This window comes from Pelophylax lessonae (assembly GCF_965119305.1).
Source record: "Pelophylax lessonae genome assembly, chromosome: 3".
Lineage (NCBI taxonomy): Eukaryota > Metazoa > Chordata > Amphibia > Anura > Ranidae > Pelophylax > Pelophylax lessonae.
In genome coordinates, this window is record NC_138770.1 from 528,412,260 (window position 1) to 528,433,873 (window position 21,614).

The window sequence follows — 21,614 nt, forward strand, 5'->3', positions numbered from 1 at the left end:
CATTTTTAGGAGTGCTTGACAATGGCAGCCTACATATGCCTTTAAGCTAGATTCACATGAAATGCAATTAGAGTACGTTTTCTAGTGTGATTTCAAGTCCAGTGTGACTTGATGCGGGTTCAGCTATGATTCCATTGAATTTTGCATGCAATTTGGATTTATGGCCTAGGGTGTCGCTCTCTCTCTCTCTGGAAAGCAGGTCAGAAACAAATCACAGACTTGTACAAACCGCACTGGAATCACATTATCTTTAAACAGTCATGCATTTTGCATGCGGTTCCATTCAATTATATGGAGCCCAAAATCGCACAGCGCACTGCACAAAGTTGTCCTTGACTGTTATGTGCACCAGTAACTCTCCACCCTACATTTCAGTTTGTTTACCTATCTGAAAAAGGCACTATTTATCTTACGGAGATTCCTCAGGGACACTAAGGGATCACACAAGTGCGGGCCGTGTGTTCCGATTGAGTGTGCTGGAATCACATCTTAGCCCATAGTGTGATCCCAGGTGCGGGAACCGCAAGAAAACTGTTCAAAAAGATCATGCAGTTTCCCTGCAGCTGCGATTTTTTTTTTTAAAGGTGCATGCACCTTTTTAGTGTGGTTCATGAGGCACAGCAGCCCATTCACATACATGCCCAGCACTAGTGTGAACCATGCCTAACTGCAATGGTAGACAAACACACAATTTTAAATACAAAGACTAATATTATGAAAGAGGAGAAAAAGCATATTGATTTTATTATTATTGCTGGAAAGTAGGCCTTGATTACAAAATATACTCTATGTCTCTTCTGGAATAAAAGCTTCTCTTCTGGCTGCCATCAATTCTCTTTGATTGCAAACCGAGCCATGCATGCGCACAATCCCACTATGTTGTGGGTGCTGAGAAAAAGTAGCTCCCTTGCACACGCATGGGATTTACGTCATCTCCAGCCAGCTAATGAAGATGGCTAAAGGAAGCAAACCTGGAAGAAGACATGGAGATGTCAGGGGTGGCAAAACAGAGAAAGTGCAGATGATGAAATGCTGGTGGAGGGGACTTTGGGAGGTAGGTGGGCATACTTGTATTTTACGGAAAGAGTCCTGGGGTTTCCTAATATCTTTACATAGTTGGGTTGTAAAAAAAAAAAAAAAAACACATCTACTTCAACAAATAGAAAATAATAATCAAATTGAAAACCTCCATATACAGTACATAATCTTTACCCATACCTAATCCAGAGGAAGGCAAAAACAAATATTAGGCAATTTGCTCCAACGGGGGGCAAAATGCTTCTGGATTCCCCAGGAGGTAATCAGTTAAGGCTAGTACACCCTATAAGAAAAATCGGGAAAAAATTTCGTCTAAAGATATGTCGTACGATTTGTACACAACTTTCTACAGCCGATGAACAAAAATGTGTACGAAAATTCTCGAACGGACAAACTCCAAAATTTTTCTCGTATGGAAAAACTAATGATTTTCGTTTATTGTGTACCATTTTCGAACAAATCTCAGAAATGAAGGACTGCGCATGATCAGAAACCATAAACAAAAAAAAAAAAAAGCCTTTGTCGTACGAGAATTTTTGTACAAATTTTCGTTAATCGGTTCAGATTTGCTGTGAAACGAGGAAAATTGGATGGTCGTTCACCCGGTTTTCTTAGGCTCCATGTACAGGGGACGTTAGAAAAAACCTGCTGCAAAGCTAGCTCTGACGCCGGGAAAAAGCAGCTGTTAAACGTGCTTTCAGTAGCTTTTTCCATTGGCGTTATTGCACGTTTGGCCACGTTGCTTTTAGCAGCGTTTTTTCTGCCTCCATTCAAAATCAATGGTTCCTTATGGGAGCCTATTGATTTGAATGGAATTCGCACCGCAAGTCGGATCAGGATGATCCGACTTGCGGTGCGACTTGCACTGTGAGAATCTTGAGGGGAAACTCCACGCCAAAAATGGGAAAAAAACTGTGTGGGGGCCCCCCCCAGGTTCCAAACCAGGCCCTTCGGGTCTGGTATGGAATTTGAGGGTAGCCCCACGCCGAAAAACCAGCGTGGGGTCCCCCCCAAAATCCATACCAGACCCTTATCCGAGCATGCAGCCCGGTAGGGCAGGAAGGGGGAGGGGACGAGCGAGCGGCCCCAACCCCCCCTGGACCATACCAGACCACATGCCCTCAACATGGGGGGGTGTTGGTGCTTTGGGGCAGGGGGAGCTCTGCACCCCCCACCTCAAAGCACCTTGCCCCCATGTTGATGGGGACAAGGGCCTCATCCCCACAACCCTGGCAGGTTGGTGTGGGGGTCTGCGGGCAGGGGGCTTATCGGTATCTGGAAGCCCCCTTTAACAAGGGTGGTCCCCCAGATCCCGGACCCCCTCCCTATGTGAATGGGTATGGGGTACACTGTACCCCTACCCATTCACCTCATAAAAGGCAGTGTATGTAAATAACGACAGGAGGACAGAAGGGCCTGGTTTGGAACCTGGGGGGGACCCCCACGCAGTTTTTTTCCCCATTTTTGGCGTGGAGTTCCCCCTCAAGATTCTCACAGCGCAAGTCGCACCACAAGTCGGATCATCCTGATCCGACTTGCGGTGCGACTTCCATTCAAATCAATTGGCTCCCATAGGGAACTATTGATTTTGAATGGAAGAAAAAAAAAACGTATAAACCTAGCTGAACATACTTCATCACGTTCGGTCACGTTCGGTCCCGTGTTTTGCGTTTGAAACGCCGGGAAACACACATTCGAACGCAAATAATTGCGTTCCAAAAAACGTCCCTGAACTCAACTGCCTGCAAATGACTGTAAACGACCCGGTGCACATGGATAGATAAGATAACATGCAGGTGGGTTCAGGGGCTTCTGAAAAAAACGCCCAACTGCTCCTAAACGGCCATTTACAACGTCATGTGTACATGGAGCCTTATAGTGTGTACCCCACTTTATTCCCTGGATCAACAATCCTTAGTGTTATTATAATAAATGTTAATATCCAATATCTTTGGTTTCCTTTTACCACTACAATACTTTTTGATTTATTTTTTTTTAAACTACAAAGATTATATAAATTGAATGAACATACTTATGAAACCTCCCAGATCTGTCTTCATTGTCTGCATACAGGAACATTTTATGTGCATAATTCTCCAAGTGAGCACTGCCAACGATTTCCTGAGTTATGGAATCGCAATCTCCAAGCTGTTTCTTTAGCTGCACGAAAAAAAAAAACATTCCTCAAATTGTTGATCATTTAGATTTAAAAATAACAATACTTTCAATATGCTATAAAATACAGGGAAAGACCTGACCCATCATTAAAAAGGAGTTCTATCCCTGACAACAAAAATGAAAGTCAGCAACTACAAATACTGTTAATATTAGGACTTACCTGTCCAGGCTTCCCACGATGTGGGCACTCAAAGCCGATTTTCGGATCGGCTCTCGGGTGCTGCTGCCGCCATTCAAGGTAAGGGAAACCGGCAGTGAAGCCTTTCAGCTTTCTCTATCGTTCTCGAACGTGCATGCATGAAGTACGCTGCGCATTCTAATTGGCCCGGCAGCAAAAGGAGGAGGCCGAACCTCCGAGGGACGGCGTGGTGACGCTGTCTCCTGGAAGTCGCGAAGGGTACCTGTAAAAGACAGGTACCCGTTTCCCCCCTCCTCCCTGAAAGGTGCCAAATGTGGCACCTGAGTGGGAGAGAAAGCATATAAGCAGAAGTTCCAGTTTTGGGTGGAACTCCACTTTAAAATTCACAGTTCACATGAATCAGTGGGGTACATACTGTATCAGTTTTATTAAATCACACTTTTTAAGGTAAAAAGGTACTCTTTCTTGAAAAGAATACTCTACCAGCCTTGAATTTGCACATTCTCCCTGCGCCTGTGTGAGTTTCCTCCCACACTCCAAAGACATGCTGGTAGGTAAATTGGATTGATCCTGTCTAAATGGGCCTTTATAAGTATAAATGTGAGTTAGGGATCCTAGATTGTAAGTTCCTTGAGGGCAGGGACTGATGTAAATGTGCAAAACATATGTAAAGCGCTGCGTACATTGATGGCACTGTATAAGTACCTGAATTAAATAATATAAAACTTTTTTTTAAAAAAACTTCTATTCCCAGCTGCCAGCCTAGATCAGTGTCCAACTGTCCTCCCCCTTCCCCCCATCTAACTCTTAAAAACTCTTATGCAAGGACAGAGATTATGTGGTCACTTAAAAAAAAAAAAAGGAGAGGTATTTATAATATATATACTGTATATATTACATATACAGGTACAAACTGTTGTAATTCCTACACCTTTCACCTGATTTGGATGTAAATACACTCAAATTAAAGCTGAAAGTCTGCAGTTAAAGCACATCTTGTTTCATTCATTTCAAATCCATTGTGGTGGTGTATAGAGCCAAAAAGATTAGAATTGTGTTGATGTCCCAATATTTATGGACCTGACTGTATATGTGTGTATATATATATATATATATATATATATATATATACACACATACATACACACACACACATACATACAAACGCCTTGCTGCGCATTTCTATTTCAAAATGGAATGGGTTGTTTTACAAGTTAAAGGTTCACATATTCTTAAAATGAGCAGCTTTTTTAGCTGTACTTCTATGGATCCCAGGAGTGCAGTTTGTTCGGAACTCCTGTGACCTGTTTTCAGCCAACAATGAGCTAAAGCCCGCTGTCAGCGGACGTCACTCAGCTGGCCCAGGCTGGGGAAAGATCTAGGCTTTACAGTAAGGATCCACCCAGATATATGGACCGGCAGCAAGCTCAGCCTCTTAGCTGCACCGATGGGAGACTGAGCCAAGCGTTCCCAACCCAGCCGGGCATACCAGTGAGCACTGGAGGGGCAGAGCGGAGAGAGGAGAACTGAGCAATCAGTCGTGTTTGATCGCTCAGTTCACAGTGCAGTGTCGGTGTGTGACAGATGCAGCATCAGATCGATGTTATATCCACCTCAGTATACTTTTTTTTGTAAACCCTGAAGCTCTCTTTTAACAATGAAGTATAGAAAGATGGCAGCTGGATTACTATTTATTTTCCTTAAATGTAGCAAGCCCTGTGAACATTGAGTCATGTGCCAAAAAGTTCACATTACACACTAGTGAGTCATCATCTTTACTTTCCTAGTAGAGGTTCGGTTTTATGTTTCACTGATGCCACTGACAACACTTCTCAAGGAAGGCTAAACTGGTCAAATAATTACCGTTCTTGAAATGAATCCAATATATGTTATATCAGGTTTAGGCCAGGTAAGGCAACGAAAACAGGTTTTGCAGATCTACCAGAAATATCCATGAAAAGTCCTAATTACACTTACCTCTGTAAGTGGTGTTCTTTTAATATTATCTAAATCCAATATAAGCTAGTATCATGAAAATAAAAGGAATTTACACGACTCACTCTATTGATATAAACTCAGAAATAGTATTCTGCCATTTTTCTATTGCTTTGATAGTTTTGCCTATTTATACATTTTTTTCCTGAGAATTCTCCAATTAGTATGTTGACTCAAATCAGAGTAAACTCATTTAAAATACAGTATATCCGTAGACAAAAAATTCCCATTCATAAAGACTTTCTTTCACATTTTTTGACCAAAATGTTGCTCATAATTTATGCAAACCTAAATTAGGAATAATCCATTCGTTTCCAGAGGAAGGAAAGAAAAGCAGTTTTCTCAGAAGTTGAGTCACTCGTTTTTTTTTTTTCCATATTTTTCCTTAAAATGAAACTACAGTCCAATCTTTTTCTTTTTATATTTTGGATATTTTTTTTATTTATTTAAAGTATAACTAAAGGCAAAACGTAAAGTTTTTTTGATAGAGTAGAGAGGGATTATAACGCCAATTAGGTTTTTATTGCTGTCTGTGCCCCCGCGTTAGAGAGATTCACCCTCTGTATTTGTCCTATTACCATTATCATTGAAAGTGAAAGTAAAAGAAAATCCAAAATTTTGGGTTGTCCCCAGAAAAGTAATAGAGGAAAAATATTCCAATGGGGACATTAGTTCTGGTGATGAGGGGATCCCCAAGAAATCCCATTAATTTAGCAGGGATTTCCTATTACTTCCTGTTTGGCTATGGGACAGGAAGTGAGGGAAAATCTCCCCAATGGGGTGAAGATGGCAAATTTAAACCTTACTGGGGTTATAACCCTCCCCCTTACTCTATCCAAAATGAAAAAAAAAGTTTTACCTATAGCTCTACTTTAAGGCTAGCTGTATCCTTGTTGGGACATTCAAACTTCTTGCTGTGGTGACACTCTTAAACTACATTTAGATATCCACACATGGTATCATGTGAATATATTACTATAATTATGCAAAAAATGTATGTAAGAAAATAGAATAAGAAAATTTGCAGTGATGTGAGGGCACCTGTAAGTTGTTTAAGCAGTGACGCTGGCTTTCACCAAACATGTACTGGTGGTGAATTAGTCCCGGTTCACACTGAGGCGACCTGTGAGGCGACCTGGTCGCCTCACAGGGCGCCGTAGGTCGCCTCCCATAGGGAAGCTGCGGACCCGTTCTAATAGGAGCGACACAAGTCGCTCCGACTTAGAAAAAGGGTCCGGAGCTTCTTTGGGGCGACCAGGAGGCGACCGCCATAGACTTCAATGTTATGAAGTCCGTGGCGGCCGCTCCGAGGTCGCGGCGCAAAGTAGCGTCGCTCGTATGTGAACGGGCACTAAAAGGTTTGGTAAAAGTAATTTTTGTAAATAACAAACATGTCATATTTACCTGCTCTGTGCAATAGTTTTTCACAAAGAAGCCTTGATCCTCCTCTTTTTTGGGCCCCTGCTGGTTCTCCTTGCTCCTCCCCCTTTCCGAGTGCCTGCATAGCCGGCCGCTTTCTATGGAGCACTCTTGTGGACCTGATCCCAATCAATGCTCTGTGTGTCCATTGACACACACACAGCATAGCTCGGCTCCACCCCATCGTCCTCCTCACAGGATTTGATTGCCAGCAATAGCAAGAGCGCATGGCCAGTGAGGAGGGAGAGAGGGGAGAGAGTTGCTGCTTTTAGGCACAACACTGCATTGAGATAGTGCTCAGGTAAGTATTTATGTGGGGGCCTGAATACAGAGTTTCACTTTAAGGCCCCTTTCACATATAGGGACCATTAATTTCATCAGTTCAGTCACGTCAAAATGGAGGAAGTATTCATCAGTTTTTCATCCGTTTTTTTTTTTTTACATCTACTACCAATGCAAAGAAGGATGAAAAACTGACCCTTTGTCAGTTTACATCTGTTTTTCGTCCGATCCAGTTATTCTTAACGGAAGAAAAATAGGTCTTTCACCGTTCAAAAAAACGGATATTGACAGAAGTGGACGAAAACGGATGTAAACGGATGATCATCTATTTTTCCATAAGAATGCATTGATGTCCGTTTTTCATCCGTCAACGGGTGGATGAAAAACGGACAAACGGTCCATATGTGTAAAAGGGGCCTAAAGTGGATGTAAATCCTCACATTTACCCAGTGAAGTGAACAGCCTCAGATGATAACCAGAAATGAAACAAATCTCCCTACATAAGTTTTATTTGTATATCTGCTGTCTTTAACTTTCTTCACTGGTTAGAAAGTGAACATGGCATTACAAATTTTTCTTCCTGTTTCAGCAATAGGTGTGGAGTCTTGGTATACACTGTGTGTGAGCTAATTGGAGGAAAGGCACACCCCCCTCCTGCACATGGCAGGGAAAGGAAGAAACATGGCAAAAAACATGCTGTAAACAGACCAGCTCTCTGCTAATCTATCCCTACGCACCCACCCCAACAAACTTCCAACTGCTTTTAGCTCCTGTGTCGGAAAACTTGTCAAAAGTTATCATGCTGATAACAGAGGAACAGAGCAGCAGAAAGACTCGGGACTTAGGGCTTTGGAGAGAGACAAGTGGGAGACACAGTGGTGTAGTTGTTAGCACTTTCGCCTGGCAGCAAAAGAGTCGCTGGTTCGAATCCCAACCGTGACACTACCTGCCTTGAGTTTGCATGTTCTCCCTGTGCCTGCGTGGGTTTCCTCCAGGTACTCCAGTTTCCTTCCACGCTCCAAAGACATGCTGGTAGGTTAATTGGCTCCTGTCTTCTAAATTTAATAAAATAAATGGGGAAAGGTTTCCGCGCTGATGGAGAAATTTAAGAAAATGACTGCAGCCTACCTCGAAAATATAGCAAGCTATATTTTAGTAAATGTGGGAAAATTGGAGGTAAATGGCGCTGTCAGACATATAAATTAGGGAATATAAATATATCAATGGGTACACCGATGACGTGAAATAAATAAGTAAAAGTGTCGGATCATAAATTAGAACGTGATATAATGGATCATTATAAAGTGTAAATTGTATATGTAAGACTAAATTATTATGTTTAAAAAGTTAATAAAGGTCTATCGTGAATAAATAATAAATATTAGTGCAAATAAAGTGATAAAATGGATTCGGTATGTGACAATAAAAAATTATATAAATCTGATCCAATTCTGTAACACATTAATAAAATCAATACATAAAGTGGTATATTGCATAAATACAGTAGCTAGAATAAATAGATAAATATTAAACAATTAAGGTGCTAATAATCAAGTGCATCAGTGTGCTGGTAAGCCAAAAAGTATAAGCAATATGTGAACGATCAATTCATAAACAGTGTCCCAGCAAATTGTATAAAGTGTCCATAGAAATAACCATAAAAGTAACCATAAAGATTCTGGCGCAATGTATATGTAACCATATCCCCATATGTTAAGCGCTGCATAAATTGACGACAGTACCTTGGAAAAAAAAAAAAAAATGGAAACACTACAGATATTTGTGCCCAGGTCAAATTTCATGAATGGGGTTTAATGCATCCACTTTAATGCAGATAACACATTAAGGTAAATAGACATTCTGCCTTTACAACCACTTTAAATATTGCAATTTAACCTATTCGCGCCAGCCGCTCCCAGCGCTTTAAGATGCCTGGAGGCAGGGCGTGGCATAAGATCATGTGACCACCGTGATTGGCTGCTAATTCCTGGTTAGGGGATGGTAACTGCTGAAAGTGCGCACATTATCAGCACAGGTGTGTACACAGCAATTAGAGCAAAAATATGCGGCCACTCGGCACTAAGGATCAGGCCCTGAGAGGCTGCATATTTGCGTACGTCACCAAGGTGTTAAAAAACATGCACCAGGAAGACTCCCCTGCAGTTAATGCAAGATAAACTGCCTAATATGCCCTATATAGTCAGTGAAATGGTTTATTAGTACAAAGATAGGTGAACTGCTCTGAACGGATTAGTGGCAGAAAGAGTAATCAGACTGCGGTTTTAGTATTTGAAAGGTTTCTTTTGAAAGATGTCTCAGAATACAAGAGGCCTCAAGTTTCCTAATAAAATATAATAAAAAAGCAAATAACACTGGCCCTGTTACAACAGGTGGACTTCGAGCACATAAATAGACTTACTGTTCACTGTAGAGGAACTCTCCAGTTATTTCGCAGAAAACAAAAAACAGGATTATCGCACATCCTACTGGACTTCATTTTTGAAACTGCCAAGAGGGTTTAAATGGGGGCTTTGAGCCTAGGATTGCTTGTGTTTTCTTAGCTAGTGTACATATGCAAAAATTCTTCTTCCAGACTAGACATTTACTATATTAAATTCTCTGGCACCTTCCCTCGTAAAATACACAGGGGGATGTCCAAGTTAGCCTACGGGATAGTTTCACCAAAGGGTAAATGTCCCAACGCTTAAGAAGAGCTGTAAGTTAAAGCACGAGCATAAATCCAAAGCCTGTAGCCATGTATACAGAAAAGAGTTAAAAAACATTTTTAGCAAAGACCTTTTAATTTAAAGGTGGACATCCATGCAATAGGAAAATCTGTAATTTGCCCTACAGCCTGAATAAAAGTCAAACTGCAAGAAACTGTATACCTAAAACTGAACTCAATTCAAACAGCTAAATGCATACATGAAAAGTGTATATATATATATATATATATATATATATATATATATATATACACACACATACATACATACATATACACAGGTGCAAAAAAAATGAACCTCATAGAGTTAATTATGGGCACCTGAATTCACACTAGCAGCGCTAATAGTACATCCACCCTAAATACCGAACAGGTGCAATATGACTGAATAATCACACAATTGGTACTAAGTAGCACCATCAGCATTGATAATGTACTCAAGTCCATAAAAGGCAAAACAGAAAATAAATGTTCTATGGCTTGAATTAACCCAATATCCAAGTGAACAGGATAGAAGAAAACGCAGAAAGGAGTCCGTATTCCAAAAGGTAACTGTGTGAACTTCCACCGCACCACTGTGAAGCCTCTCAGCAATTCACACTCACCAGATACGACTGTTAATGAGCGTCTCTCCAAAATCCTTTAAGTTTGTATCACCTGGAAGATCCAAGTCCCCGCTTCTCAACCAGACCCGCCAATCCAGATGATATTCCACCAGCCACGTTATTATTCACTTAGATCCTCATATCAAATGCAAGGCATGAAAATAAAGGAAGGAGGACTCATAGCGTAAACACGCATAAGATTTATTAACCAAATAACCCCCTTGCCCCTAAAATACAACTCACATTGATATATTATAACCAAGCATAATCAGATCCTATTTTTGGAAAGAACGGGTAACCTGTCTCCTCCACCAACTCCACTCTACGGAGGCCCTCCGTACAAGTCCTTTTGATGACGAAACGCGTAAGGGCGTGAGCACGCGGTCACCAAGGTAACGTCTGACGTCACTCCACGGAGCTCTGACGGCTAGGTACCGAGCCGCGGGGACGCTGAGTACAACAATATAGCATATATAATTGCGACACAAGTCATATTGTAATTGAATGGTATTAAAAATGATCTTTCTTTTCAATCTGCAGCCGCTGTTATTTTCTAAAAATGCAATGCAATATGGCTACCTGGAGGTGTTCTGTAAACAGAATGTGTACTGACCACCCCCCAGAAACATCACTTCCTGCTTGTCTGATTGGCTCACCAATTTTCCCAGAAGTCTGCACTAAGATACAAGTCAGATTTCAGGCATCCCTGTTGACCCAGCAGATTTCCTCATCAGTGCTCTGCAGCTGCACAGCTGACTGATAATTATGAAACCACTCCCATTAAACCTACTCAGCACAGAGGAACAAACAGGGATTTCTTCAGAACAACAAAAGGTAGGAATCTGCAACAGAGGTTGTTAGAATTCTTGCAATGTAAATAGATCACCCAGAGGGGAATGTTTTTTTTCTCAACAAATGTGAAATTACGCTTTAAGGGATACAATGGTGTCCTTTCTCCTCCTCCAGACTGCTAACTGGCCAGTGGAAGTAAAGCAGACTAATAAAGTCATTCCTCATCTAACTTTGCTCTCTCAACAACCAAAATGTATAGAGAATATAAATTATACCTCTAGAGCAGTGTTTCTCAACCTTTTTTCAGTCGAGGCACCCTTTAAAATTATGGACCCCATTCTAAAATGTAAAAAACTTTTGGAATAACTTTATATAATGCAGCAACATCCACACATAGGCCACCTAACGTTAGAGGTGATTTATTCTTCCGAAGCAAATATACTTTTGGTACTGAATAGTAGTCCAATGTTTCTCTCCTCCCTCAATTTCTCTCCATCAGTCAGCTAATGTCACCCCAGTTCTGAGGGAGAGGGGCACAGGAGGGTAAACAAGGATGCTCTAAAGACATGCTGGTAGGTTAATTAAATTCTGTCTAAATTGGCCCTACTATGTGTATGTAAGTATGTGAGTTAGGCACCTTAAAGTGGAGTTCCACCCTAAATTTATACTTACCTCCATCTTCTCGCTCCAGGTCACCTGAAAAACAAATGGATAATCGCAATTTTTTTTTTTTTTTTACTTACCTCGTATAGAAGAAAATATACTTACCTTACTTCCTTCTTCCTCCCCTCGGCGGCCACGGCCCGTCGTCACTTCCTGGCTTTGCAATGATTCCTCGGAGCTGAACATCATCGCTCCCAGGAATCAATGCGCCTGCACCGGCTCCGACATCAGTTCCGGTGCGCGCGTCATTCCCTTCTAAACAGCTTCTGGGCATGCCCAGAAGCTGTGGAAGGATGACGCGCGCGTACCGGAAGTGACGCCGGGGCCGGTGCAGTGCATCGTGGGACCGAAGAAGACGGAAGAGGACGCAGAAGAGGATCGCGCTGGCTTCAAGCTGCCCACACCTGAGATGGCAGCGCTGGACAATACTTTTTCAAGGTAAGTATTTCTCCTAAAAGGTAAGTGCAACCCGGGACAGATAAGAGGCTAGCCATTGTGGAATGTACTAGCCCTGACTGTCCCGGGGGTATTTTTATTAAAAAAAATATTCCCAGGGTGGAACTCCGCTTTAAGATTGTAAGCTCCTTGAGGGTAGGGACTGATGTAAATGTACAATATATATGTAAAGCGCTGCATAAATTGACAGCGCTATATACTGTAAGTACCTGAAATAAATAAACAAATGCTGTGGGGGCTCCCGACATCCTCCTTATCAACTGATGACATTCTTGGTTGTTAGGATGCCAGTGTCTAGAAAGTTGTAATGGTGCATGATGAAAACCTGTGGCTTTGTGTAAATAATAGGCAGGCTTCATCTACCTGTTGGCTTGTTTACAAATTTTGATCAATTTTTAGGCATTTTGCCGAGGAAAAATGTACCTGGTTGTAGGATATGTGGGGGACCGTCTGGTTGTGACAATTGATTTGGTGATTGTGTTGTAGTATGCGGGCTTTCCACGCTTAGCTCTGATTCTTTGTAGTAATTTATATTTCAGCTGTTCGGATATAATTGTGGCCTATTTTGAATGTGCTAGATACGGTCCAGTGTCCTTCCGACCTGACCCTGGTATACTACCAGATGTAGGTTGGTCGTCATATGGCCGGGGTTACATCACGCTGTCAGGAGATAAACAATAAAATGTGGATAATTTTGGTGAGCACAAGTTTATCCTTCTTTTGGTTTTTATATGGCAAGCGCACATATGAGACAACTAAGTAGTTATGATGTAAAATATGTTCTTTGCTATCTTTGAAATTTACAATAATGTAGATGCATAATCAAGTTCCCTGAGGAAGCAGAGAAACTGTTCTGTGAAACGCGGTAGCCCTTTATCACTGTTATTGAATGTCTGCGCTGCGCTGACCCTTAGCTGCATATATGTTTTTATGTCTATTTAAAGACTAATTTTATCATGTTTAAAATTTTTTATTTTTAAAGAAAACTGTGTATATGCCCACCTCAATGACGACGACACTTCCTTGAAAGTCCCCTATTAGAGGTAGAATATATATTCTCTATAAGTTTTGGTTGTTTACAGTGTTTTGGGATGTGGAAGTGGCTAGTCATCCCTGGAACTGGTATTATCCATGTAATGCTAACTTTGCTCTCTCCTCCTTTCAGAATATTTTGTGTCAAAACATCTGAATGAAGCACACCATTCAACAAGGATAATGGAGTTTTGGAGATTCCTTAAACTTCCTGTTGCATCTTGAGGACATGGAGTGAATTGGAAATTTCACCAATATTATACACCAGAGAAAAATAACCTGAAAAGCCGAAAGGGGGTGAAACCCTTACTTACTATATACATACCTAAAAAAAAAAAAAAGAAAAACATTATTACAAAGCCGCATGTAATGTATGTAGTGGGGGCAAGGATTAAATGCCATGTGGGGTTCGGGGGGGGGGGGGGCTCTACATACACATTTTTTTTTTTTTGTGCGGACCAGAGTTCAGCTTTAAATATACTATTGCATGCTACTAGCCCTGTGGGATTTCTGACATAGGATGACAATGCTGACCACATGTGAATTCTGTGGTTGGCACCCTACCGTGCACACCTGCATTGGGACTACATCTCCGTCATCCTACTTAATAGAGAAGGCCCATATAAGGATTTTGTTTTTATTAAATAAAAATAATTAATTCTGCCAATTTTCTATATAGGCTCCAGTTTCTGAATGTTTTGCTTATTTATACAGTTTCTCTCTCCGACTTCCCCTCTCAGTAATTTGACTCAGATTAAAATAACTAAGTAAAATAAAGAATATTTGTAGGGGAAATTTGCCAATCTATATAGACTTCATTTTTTATTTTTTTTTAACCAAAAGCTTTACTAATAACTTTTGCCAACCTAGGTTTGAAATAATCTATTTGTTTCCACAAAGAAAGCCTTAACTTAGTTGAGATTTTGCAGGGAAAACACGGAAATACACATTACAGCTCTTAAACATTGCAAAAATCTCAGTTCTCATAATGCGAAGAAGCAGTGAATCACACTAACCTATACGAACCTAAATAAGAAGAATACCAAAAGTATTTAACATGCTGGGGATTTGTATCAACCATACAAACAGTTGTGCAGATGCGGTCTGTGTGTGTATATAAACATACATACAGTATCTCACATAAGTGAGTACACCCCTCACACTTTTGTAAATTTATTATATCTTTTTATGTTACAACACTGAAGAAATGGCACTTTTCTACAATGTAAAGTACTGAGTGTACAGCTTGTATACGAGTGTAAATTTGTTGTTCCCAAAAAATAACTCAACACACACCCATTAATGTCTAAACTGCTGGCAACAAAAGTGAGTACACCTCTAAGTGGAAATGTCCAAACTGAGTCCAAAGTGTCAATATTTTGTGTGGCCATCATTATTTTCCAGCACTGCCTTAACCCTCTTGGGCATGGAGTTCACCAGAACTTCACAGGTTGCCACTGGAGTCCTCTTCCACTCCTTCATGACAACATCACATAGTTGGTTGATGTTAAGAGACCTTGCGCTGTTCCACCTTCTGTTTGAGGATGCCCCACAGATGCTCAATAGGGTTTAGGTCTGGAGACATGCTTGGCCAGTCCACCACCTTTACCCTCATTAGCAAGGCAGTGGTCATCTTGGAGGTGTGTTTGGGGTCGTTATGTTGGAATACTGCCCCGCAGGTCAGTCTCTGAAGGGGGGGGGGGGAATCATGCTCTGCTTCAGTATGTCACAGTACATGTTGGCATTCATTGTTACCTCAATGAACTGTAGCTCCCCAGTGCCGGCAGCACTCATGCAGCCCCACACCATGACACTATCACCACCATGCATGACTGTAGGCGAGACACACTTGTCTTTGTATTCCTCACTTGGCTGCAGCCACACACGCTTGACACCATCTGAACCAAATAAGTTTATCTTGGTTTTATCAGACCACAGGACATGGTTCCCGTAATCCATGCCCTTAGTCTACTTGTCTTCAGCAAACTGTTTGCGGGCTTTCTTGTGCATCATCTTTAGAAGAGGCTTCCTTCTGGGACAGCAGCCATGCAGACCATTTTCATGCAGTGTATGGTCTCAGCACTGACAGGCTGACCCCCCACCCCTTCAACCTCTGCAGCAATGCTGGCAGCACTCATACGTCTATTTCACAAAGTCAACCTCTGGATATGACACAGAGCACATGCACTCAACTGCTTTGGTCTACCATGGCAAAGCCTGTTCTGAGTGGAACCTGTCCTGTTAAACCGCTGTATGGTCTTGGCCGCCGTGCTGCAGCTCAGTTTCAGGGTCTAGGCCATCTATGTAGAACAACAATTCTGTTTTTTAGATCCTCAGAGAGTTCTTTGCCATGAGGTGCATGGCCATCTATGTAGAACAACGATTCTGTTTTTTAGATCCTCAGAGAGTTCTTTGCCATGAGGTGCCATGTTGAACTTCCAGTGACCAGTATAAGAGAGTGAAAGCAATAACACCAAATTTATCCCACCTGCTCCCTATTCACATCTGAGACCTTGTAACACTATCGAGTCACATGACACCAGGGAGGGAAAGAGGCTAATTGGGCCCAATTTGGACATTTTCACTAAGGGGTGTACTAACTTTGGTTGCCAGCGGTTTAGACATTAATGGCTGTGTGTTGAGTTATTTTGAGGAGACAGAAAATTTACACTGTTATACAAGCTGTGCACTCACTACTTTACATTGTAGCAAAGTGTAATTTTTTTAGTGTTGTCACATGAAAAGATATAATAAAATATTTACAATGATGTAAGGGGTGTACTCACTTTTGTGAGATACTGTACATACATACATGCACACACAGTACTGTGCAAATGTTTTAGGCAGGTGTGAAAAAATGCTGTCAATTAAGAAAGCTTAATTAAAGAAGTGTTCATAGTTTATTTTATATCAATTTACAAGATGTGTGAAAAAAAAAAGTAATTGAACAGAAGAGAAATCCAAATCAAATCAACATTTGGTGTGACCTCCCTTTGCCTTCAAAACAGCACCAATTCTTCTAGGCAGGTAGGTTGTTCCAAACATCTTGGAGAACTAGCCACAGATCCTCTGTGGATGTAGACTGCCTCAAATTCACCAGTCTCTTTGTGTAATCCCAAACAGACTTGACGTTGAGATCAGGGCTTTTTGGGGGCCAAACCATCACTTCCAGGACTCTGTTCTTTTTTTATACTGAAGATATTTCCTAACAACATTGGCTGTATGTTTAGGGCTAATCACACGCTTCCTTGATGGTACGGTATGATGGATAAGTATCTGCCTGCATTTCGCAGTATTGATGACACCACTGATCCTGACCAAATCCCCAACTCTATTTGCAGAAATGCAGCCCCAAACATGCAAAGAACTTTCACCATGCCTCACTGTTGCCTGCAGACACTCATTATTGTACCACTCTCCAGCCCTTAGCGAACAAACTGCCTCCTGCTACAGACAAGTATTTCACATTTTAAATATGGAGTGCCATTTTTTTGCAACCCAGTTCCTATGTTTTCGTGCACAGTTGAGTTGTTTAGTTTGGTTTCCACCAGTTCTGTGCTGATGGCACTGCTGGACATCTTTGAAGTCAAAGGGAAGTAAGCATGATGTGTCTCATCAGCTGCATTCAATTTCCTTGGCCAACCACTGTGGTCCTCAACGTTGCTGGCCTCCTTGTGCTTCAAGAGCTTGAACAGTACATCTTGAAACCCCAGTCTGCTTTATAATCCTTGCCTGGGAGACACCTTGCTGAACTACCTTCTATCTATCTTGTTGCTGTGCTCAGTCTTGCAATGGTGTATGACCAGTGACATGAAACTGTCTTCCACAACCTCACCTTAGTGGAAGAGTTTAGCTGTTCGTCACTCAGCTTTAACCACTTTAACAACCGGAGGATTTTGCTGTCCTACGTCCAGGCCACTTTTTGCGATTTGGCACTGTGCGACTGACAATTGCGCGGTCATGCAACGCCGTACCCAAAAAAAAATTATGTCCTTTTTTCCCACAAACAGAGCTTTCTTTTGGTGGTATATGATCACCTGTGCGATTTTTACTTTTTGCGCTATAAACAAAAAAGAGCGACAATTTTGAAAAAATAACAATATTTTTCACATTTTTTTTATATGAAATTCCCCCCAAAAAAATGTAAAAATCAAATTTTTTTTATAATTTTAGGCCAATTTGTTTTCTGCTACATATTTTTGGTAAAAAAAAAAAAAAATCGCAATAAGCCTATTTTGATTGGTTTGCGCAAAAGTTATTGCGTTTACTAACTAAGGGAAAAATTTCTGTAATTTTTGGTGTTTTTTTTTTTTTTTAACGAGTAATGGTGGCGATCTGTGATTTTTTTTGCGGGACTACGACATTGCGGCGGACAGATCGGACCCTTGACTGACATTTTTGACACTTTTGGGGGTACCAGTGACATTACTACAGTAATCAGTGCTATAAATATGCACTGTAAAAAGGACACTGGCAGGGAAGGGGTTAATTTTTATTGGAGAGGGAGGGGTTAATGTATGCCTGGTGCTTACTGACGTGTGTGGGGGGAGGTGACTGAGTGACACAGGGACAGATCGCAGGTTCAGCTATGCTGAACCCTGCAATCTGACCCTGTCTGTCACTTAGGAGATCCACACTCGATTCCCCGTCGATCGGGGAAGAGCGGCGGTGATCACCGCCGCTCCTCCCCTGGCCGACTCCCGCTGTAACTGAATACAGCGGGGGCGCACGCGCCGCCCACAATGGGAGCAGTCCAGCGATGTAGGTCGCTGGACTGAATCAAACCACTTTGCCGCAGTAGCACCAATGTGAGCGGTCGGCAAGTGGTTAAGCCTACTACACAGCTGATTCTTTAAGGATAAGCTCCCCCCTTATATACATGTTACAGCTGCGTGCCCCCCTGTTCTTCTGTGACAGCAGGCCAGGGGTCTTCTCTCCATGCCTGCTGTCACATTTAAAGGTAGCTTTACAGGTACCGATATAGCCTTCGTGGCTGTAGGCTTGTAGTTCTCAATGAGCTACCTAAAGCACTCAACAGTGCTCTAGGTAGTTCATTGATGCTTCCTGTCAGTGCGTTACTGCCTGCTCACAGAAGGTATGAGCAGAAAGCCTACACTGACAGTCTGAAAGAGCCCTGCATTGCACCTGAGATCTGCTGATCACAGATGCAAATGCTTTACAGGCGCCCAATAATAAAAAAATTAATAAATGCCTATTATTTACAAGTGTAAGAATTGATGCTGGTTTAATGCCAAAGGGTAGTCACAGCAAATATTGATTTAGATTTTCCTTCTGTTTCCTCACTTTGCATTTTGTAAATTGATAAAAACTAACAGTTAAAATTTACAACTTTCCCGCATTTCTTTATACCTACCTAAAACATTTGCACAGTACTTTTTATCTCTCCCTCCCGCATATATATATATATATATATATATATATATATATTTATATATATATATATTTTTTTTTTTTCTTTCATGCAGGTATTAATAGCGCCTGAACCTGAGCCATTTCCAAGCTACATGGTACTTTAACACTGTGGTCATTGTGGTCGGGAGTTCAAAATGAAAACCATGAATTAACTGGTGCCTAAGTGTTTTTTAAAAGAGCTTCTTGGTATCAAGGGAAAAGTATACTATAGAAGACTTTAAGATAATTTACATGGGGCCAGAATGTCTAAATGACAGAAAAACTAGGGAAACTACATATTTCCTAGAATATGTGACAAATGTTGATGGACTGTTTATTGGTCTATCCTGTATTTCGTGAACGCAGCCCACTATTAACACCTAAATATACTTTGCAAAATGGATTTTTCATTAGTAATAAAAAGAATGTTTCAGTTTCACAGAAAATGTAGCACGCTGATAAAGTCATATCTATATATCTAAACCTAAGAACAAAAATATATTGTAGTGGCAGCTGCATTAGTTGGCACCGGAAAACACTTGTTGATCTGGCCAGAAAAATCAAGTCCTTAACAGTGTTTTGAGTTTTCAGTTCACCAAAATTTCTAACAGCTTTTGTCAACTACAAACCTCTCTCACTCTGTGTAATGGAGAAGAGAAGAGGAGTAGGTGTTTGTAGTTCAAATCAGGGGAGCAGCCTAGGTTCACAATGCTCCTCCTCCATAGATAAATTATACTGAGTGAGCGTTTGGATAAGTGACCTAAAAAATATGTATAAAACACCAATCCACCAATGTGCCGCAGAAAAAATTAAATCAATTAATCCAAATTAAAAAATACTAAGTCATATATAAAGCTGCCACTTTCAATTACAAAAAAAAAACCAAATCACAACCTTTCACTTAAAAGAAATATTTATAGGTAAACAGCAGTGCTAAAGTGCATAAATGAATACACACCAAAATAACAGTGCATGCTGTTATTACATACACTGATATCTGTGATAAAAAAAAGACTAAGGGCTCTTTCACACGGTCGTTCCGTATGTCCGTAAATCACCCCATCCGTTTGCGGGTGATTTACGGACATAATGAATGTCTATGGGATTGCGGATGTCGGCGGATGACCATCCGCTGACATCCGACTTTCGTCCTTTCAGTTCCGTTCCAAAAAAATGGGACAGAACAGAACCCTATTTTTGTTCCGTTTAAAAAACGGAAAGGAAGCAAAATCGGATGTCAGCGGTGTCATCCGCTGACATCCACAATGCCCATAGACATACATTATGTCCGTATATCATCCGCAAACGGATGGGATGATATGCGGACATACGGAGCGGATGACACAAGTGTCATCCGCTCCGTGTAAAAAAAAAAAAAGCACCGGAGCGGAAAAAAAAAACTGAATGGCCGTGTGAAAGAGCCCAAACGTGGAAATATAAATGAAATTGAAAAACACCCAAGTGTTAACAAGAATAGATCGTTCAAAATCAAAAGTCCATGTGAAAAACCAAGTGCCAAAGTATGCCATGGTGCAAATGAAAAAGTCCTCAAATGGTGTTCAGCTCTTCACACCACACCACATGTGCACAAGCCACCTCTTCCCCATCAGATTTAAACTCACTGAATCTTTTTGCATTACAATCTTGGCAAATGAGCAGTTAACCGCAAAGGGTTAAAGAATCCACCACATCGATCTTCACCTCTGTAGATCTGGATCAAATCGCTCATGCATGGGAAGAAAGAGGAGAGCTCCACTAGTGCAGTATGTCTCAAACAGGATTTATTTAAAAGTTCAGTGACGAAGTTGTGATGACGAAACGAATCGGGCCATGGCTGTATGTCAACCGGAAGTGACAAAGTACATGACACCAGAAGTGACGTTCCGGCAAGATTCTCCAGTCGAGTGAGACACTGCCTTTTGGCATCAGGTCTAACTGCTGTTACGTTGTGGATACGTGTGTTTTACATGCCGGCTTTGAATTGAAACATTTTAACTGTAATGATTGAAGATACCATTTAAATAAATTGTGTTTGAGACATACTGCACTAGTGGAGCTCTCCTTTTTTCTTCCCATACATGAGCGGTTTGATCCATATCTACAGAGCTGGAGATCGATGTGGTGGATTCATTAACCCTTTATAGTTAATTGCTCGTTTTCCAAACGTGTATGTGAGGCAATAGGATACAGTGAGTTTAAATCTGATGGGGAAGAGGTGGCTTGCACACATGTGGTGTAGTGTGAAGAGCTGAACACTATTGGAGGCCTTTTTCAATTGCACCTTGGCATACTTTGGCACTTGGTTTTTCACATGAACATTTGATTTTGAGTTATCTATTATTAACTCTTGAGTGTTTTTCAATTTAATTTTTTTTTCCACTTTTGTCTTTATTTTATCACAGTTATATCAGTGAATGTATTAAATAGCATGCACTGTTATTTTAGTGTGTATTTATTTATGCACTTTAGCGCCGCAGTTTACCTATTGATATTTGTTTTAGATGAAAGGGAGTGAGCATTATTACCTTAAGACAGACAATGTGACATTGGCAGGAATATCAGGTAAAAAGGACTGCCAACATGCAAGGTATTACAATTTCTTTTTTTTTGTGTTTAGATACACTTTAAATGGCAACTCCACTTTTGCAGGAAAAAATATAGCAAAATGAAAAAAAAAAAAAAAAAAATCTGAGGATTAGTAAGCAACAATACATGATATTTTTTGGTTTTGGGTTTAATACCACTTCAACGGTCTAGACCAGTGGTCTCAAAACTGGCCCGTTGATTGCCTTTATCTGGCCCTTCAGACACTATTTTTCTCACTGACGCCAAGAATGGGGCACTATTTCTCCCAATTACATCAATAATGGAGCACTAT

At 41.0% G+C, this 21,614-nt stretch overlaps 1 protein-coding gene across 1 annotated transcript in view; it reads right to left on the minus strand.

Annotated features, from left to right (window-relative positions):
- VTA1 (vesicle trafficking 1) overlaps positions 1 to 21,614 on the minus strand; it is a 389,921-nt gene that overhangs the window by 171,289 nt on the left and 197,018 nt on the right. Inside the window, exon 3 of the mRNA XM_082251499.1 lies at positions 3,071 to 3,198. Coding sequence (XP_082107625.1) covers positions 3,071 to 3,198 — 128 coding nt within the window. The remainder of the gene's footprint in view (positions 1 to 3,070; positions 3,199 to 21,614) is intronic.